At 29.6% G+C, this 5,098-nt stretch overlaps 1 protein-coding gene across 2 annotated transcripts in view; it reads right to left on the bottom strand.

Moving 5' to 3' along the window:
- Positions 1-5,098, bottom strand: part of LOC106463930 (cytosolic Fe-S cluster assembly factor nubp1-like) — a 19,628-nt gene that overhangs the window by 9,392 nt on the left and 5,138 nt on the right. For both annotated transcript variants that reach the window (XM_013924027.2, XM_013924019.2), the window contains 4 exons: positions 3,123-3,191; positions 2,573-2,605; positions 1,776-1,866; positions 1,015-1,169 (listed from right to left, as the gene is read on the bottom strand). In XM_013924027.2, coding sequence (XP_013779481.1) covers positions 1,015-1,169; positions 1,776-1,866; positions 2,573-2,605; positions 3,123-3,191 — 348 coding nt within the window. The remainder of the gene's footprint in view (positions 1-1,014; positions 1,170-1,775; positions 1,867-2,572; positions 2,606-3,122; positions 3,192-5,098) is intronic.

Raw genomic sequence — 5,098 nt, forward strand, 5'->3', positions numbered from 1 at the left:
TAACTAAAATATCATAAATTACTACATCAATGCCATAGAATTGCACTATAGCTTAGTAACTAAGATGTAATTTAGTGTAAAAAATATGAAATTTTGAGCAGATTAAAGACACACCCTACCTCGTTGAAATATTGGTTCTAAAGAAAGAAATGGCACCAAGTTTGTTAAAATGGCTGTAATGTTGTTAGCATTCCTTATGTAGTATCACAATCCAAGTAGCATCATTAATATGCCTTATGACATATCATAGTCTAATATTAACTAGGATTAATATTAACTTTCCTTATTTTATATCATTACAAATTTTAACTAAATGTCTTCTTTTCACATAATCTTTAGCACAAGACTCACTTATATTTAAAACTAGCACATATAATGATTATTTTTTTTTAACATTAATAACAAGGGTGCTACCAATGATGACTGAGTAAATTATAATTATGCTCTTTTTATTTAATAGTTAATAGGCTTTGTTAACTTTTAAGGTTATTATTAGTTGTTATCAATATACACTTAATAAAAATAAATATTAGTAATTAGAATGTAGCATTTTGAACAGCCTCTTTTGGTGTATGAAAAAATGTGAATTCTACATGAGTGTCAAAATTTGAGTTTAGCTTCTAAACGTGTTAAATTTCTACTTAAAATTAGACTTATGAATTATCAAGGGACTGAGTGTAGAGTGAACAGCATGGTAAAACATGTAACCTTGTAATAAGTTCTCTTAAATATTCTCATACAAATTTTACGCAGTGCTATACAGTTCTATGTGAAAAAAAAAACCAGCTCTGTTTATGCAGTCATATATTTTCCAACATTTTGATGAATGTCTATGTATCGTTATAATTTTATTAGATATGCTCTTTTAATTGTTTGATTTTAGTGAATAAAGAACTTACAAAACAAATCCTTAAATATTTTTTGTTTACTGAAAAGTGTGGTAATATATGGTCAGTTATTCATCAGGCCTTGTGTACGTTTTTCACATAGAACACATGCATTTGTTTTACTAACTTGTGGAGTGGTGACAATCACAGCACCATCAACATTAGATCCTTTCAAGTATTGAGCTATGGACAAGTGTTCATCAGATGTACCAGGTGGTGTATCTATCAGTAGGTAATTCAACTCTCCCCAGTCCACATCTCTTAAAAACTGCTTGATCAAACCTATGTAACAAAAATTCAACAATATATCTTATAAAACATAAGTGTATAAAGCTAAAAATTTAAATTATGGAGTGACAAGGCAACTATAAAAATCAATGAATAATAATGGCAGTTTTAAAAGTTAAAATCAGAAATTATTTCCTTAAGAAACTAAAAAGCAATTTTTAAAATGATGCCCAAAAACTTTAACACAGTTAGAGTTTTTCTAAGTGAGTCACCTGCAGCATAGAAGTGTGTGAATTTTTTTATAGCAAAGCCACATCTGGCTATCTGCTGTGTCCACTGAGGGGAATCGAACCCCTTATTTTAGCATTGTAAATCTGTAGACTTACCACTGTTCTAAACTGGGGTTGCAGCATAGGAATATTGAGTATTCTTAACACTATCTGGAATTAAGTCTTTATGTAGTGTATGTCAATGTACCAAATACCAGATAAAAACACATTCTTTACTATCTAAAACCTGTATGTAATAGTAAAAGTTACATACTCAGTTTAGACAGCACAACATTTTAAGTACATGTAACTTCCACATATCACATCATATTTAACCAATAAAATAAAATTATAAAAGCTATTTTAATTTTTATATTTCTTGAAAAGTTACCATTCTTTTTTGGTCCTCTCCAAATGACAGCATCATCAGGACTTGCTAAAAGAAATCCTACTGACATCACTCCTAAGTTCTCTTCAACAAACTGCAATTGGGCAAAATAATTAATAGAAATGTTTGCAGAAATGTCATTTACACTACATGAACTTGTTTAAAATATTTCTATAAAACTATATACATATTATATGTTCAAGTGAATCTCACTAGGAATCACAGATGCTGTGTGTGTACAAAGAAACTCTAATGGTTGAGAAGCATGCTTACAGTTATACCAATTCACTATTTAATGATGATGAAGATTTTTTATCATTTGATTTTCCAGAAGAAATTATGGTTTAAAGAAACTTACGAATATTCTAGCATTTTTTTAAAAAGTGAGCAATTTATTACTGATAAATTTTAGAAATATAAAAAAAAAAATTCAAGGAAAACAAGACAGAGATGCATATAACAAAAGTGCTATGGACAAACAAAATATATGAAAAAAAGGATTTTAGAGCTCAATGAGTTTCTCAAAAGCTTTAACCTTTTCAATATTCTTATAAACAAGTTTGTATTTGTTTCAAAAAAAAAGAAGAGAGAGAGAGAGAGTGAGAGAAGTGTAGAGCGAAGTAATTTAGTCCACCCAAGCAGACACTCAATTTTTCTTTTGGAAGACATTTTGATGATGAAACTTTGCACTGTTTGATTCGTTATGATAACATAATTACAATAACATTCACTAAATATCTTTTATAAACTTCTTGTTTTTGTCATCACCATAAAATATAAGAATTTTCTTTAAAGCTTACAACAGGAGACCATCCTGAACCACTCTGATGAACCTGAAAAAAAGATAAGATAAATTGCTACAAATTACATAATAAAGGTACATTAATCTTTGTAACGACTTAGTAAAAGAAACCTGGTTTTCTTTTTAATAATTGTTACTATGTCACAAACTACAGCATAAATTTCAGGCCAATTTTTCTATTCTAATATCACTTAACATACTTATTTATTTGTTACCAACTTTTGCACAAGTCTTAGCCTATTGTTATTTCAATAAATATTTCATTATTCTGTTGTTATATTTAGAAAAACTTTAATTAGTGTTATTTTTACATCTTGTTCTAAACATAATTGTTTGCTATGAATATAAGCACCTTCTCAATTTATTTTTAACATCAAATGGTAATCATCATTATTCTGTTACTAACTTTTGGTCAAGAATCATCTCAGGCTTGTGGTATAACATAGTCAATGTCATTTTTAAGTCATAACGTTTAGCACAAATTTCAAACATCTTACACTTACATTTGCACAAACAGTATTTTGCTTTATGTATTAGACCATACATACCTGTTCTCCCTCTAGTCCCATAATTCTGGGAATGGATGGTCCACAGATATCAATATCAAGCAGACCTACCTGACAAAAAAAAACACAACAAAAACAAATGTTGTTTTAACTGCTTAAATTTCAGTGAACTCGGATAATGTGCTGCAAGATCTTTAGAATGAGGAAAGATAAATTTTGGTGACAAAAAATTAAAATAAAGAAGAGATACAGATTGTACACACTCTGGATTATCAGAATGTAATGTCAGATAGAGATAAAAGCTGAACAGAAACTCCAGTAAGCATTAATTCTTTGAAGAAAGGAACAACATATAGATGTAACTCATGTGACTAAGGTTGTAAAAATGTGGGACAGAAAAACCTCTTACAAATACAAACAATGTAGCTAGGGAAACACGTCAAGACAATTGGGATGCCAAACAAGACTAAACTGAGATGCAACAACTTAAAAAAACAACAAAAACCTCAAGTTGGCACAAGACCTTTCTGAAAACAACAAAAATTAGTCCTAGAAAGGGGAAAAAAAACAACAACAAAGCATTATACATGGCTTCCCAGGTTCTGAATACGAGATTCTACCTGTTGGAAAATATAAAACACACTAGTAGGGAAGTCTGTCACAAGGTTATTTACATGAAAATTATAGAAGTGGTCTGGAATGTAAGGAAATACCACAAATACTCATCTCCACTCTGTCCTTACATCATGTAACTACAAATGTCAAATCTGCCATGTTGTCATTCAGTATAAAGAAAGATAAAAAAAACTGCTTCATTCTCATGACAAGAAATTATCAACACTTCTAAGAAAAGTATCATCTAAGAAAGGCAACAGGCAGAAAGATGAAACACCAGTTCATACATCGTGTTTGTAGTTTAATTGTTGTACTAGTTTGTTGTAATATTGTTGATGTCATCTTACTCAAAGTTTTGAAGTTTTTGTCATAATATTTAATATTATTGTTACTAGAGTGTTAGACATTTCTAGACGTTTTTTCTGTCATGTGTTATAAATATATACAGAGGGCAAGTAAGTAAGAATTAAGTTAGTGAAAGTAAAGTTAGAATACTTGATTGTCAGTTTACCCATAACAGGCAATTTCTAAGGTGAAAGTTTCACAGTTTGTATTATAATAACAGAGATAAAGAATAATAATTTATCTTGTCATATTGTGTTCTAAAGTAATAACTGAACCAGCCTGCATGGACTTTGATGAAAAGGAGACAATTACTTAAAGCTCTGGATATAACTACAGTAACCAACAGTTATAGTGGTGATTTTGCAGTGATTCTCATAGCTTGTATTGTAACAACAGAGACAGAGGAGAATACTTTGTCTTGTCAAAGGGTGTTCTAAAGTAATTGAATCTACCTATGTAGACTCTGACAAAAAAATAAAAACAAATTCAAAGCTCTGGATGCAACTGTGATAACCAATAGTGTAAAGAATCTTGTTTTTACATATATTTGACTTGTTTTGAATACATTATTTTAAAACAAGTGGATTGTGTGCTAACCATTTATTGTTGAAATTTATTGCCAACAAGTCACAGACACCTAATGCAAAGAATTGTGGCCCTATAAAACCTGATAACCCATAAAACATTTTGATGTTCTTAACTTGAATTTTCCTTATTCAATCATTTTCACACACACCATTTAAGCTACATTTCTTGCAGGCATTATGTGTTAGATCGATAAATCCAGGTCTATTTGAAAAAATTTTCTGTGGTAAGACAAACTCTTGTAGATGTAACTTTAATAAAACACAATAAAATTTAATAAAACTACATGTAAAGTAAATGATAAAGTAAAGTAGTGGTATTTATAATAGTGTACAGAATATGAAACAGTTATGAGCATTCAGTATATGACATGGTTTTAGGAGTTCAAACAAAGAAAATCACAAAAATGAAGAATAAAACCAATGGTACGGGAAAAAGTAGCTAAAAAAGTGTTATAGCAGTCTATGAAATGT

The sequence above is a fragment of the Limulus polyphemus genome, unplaced genomic scaffold (genome assembly GCF_000517525.1).
Source record: "Limulus polyphemus unplaced genomic scaffold, Limulus_polyphemus-2.1.2 Scaffold56, whole genome shotgun sequence".
NCBI classification, from domain to species: Eukaryota; Metazoa; Arthropoda; class Merostomata; order Xiphosura; family Limulidae; genus Limulus; species Limulus polyphemus.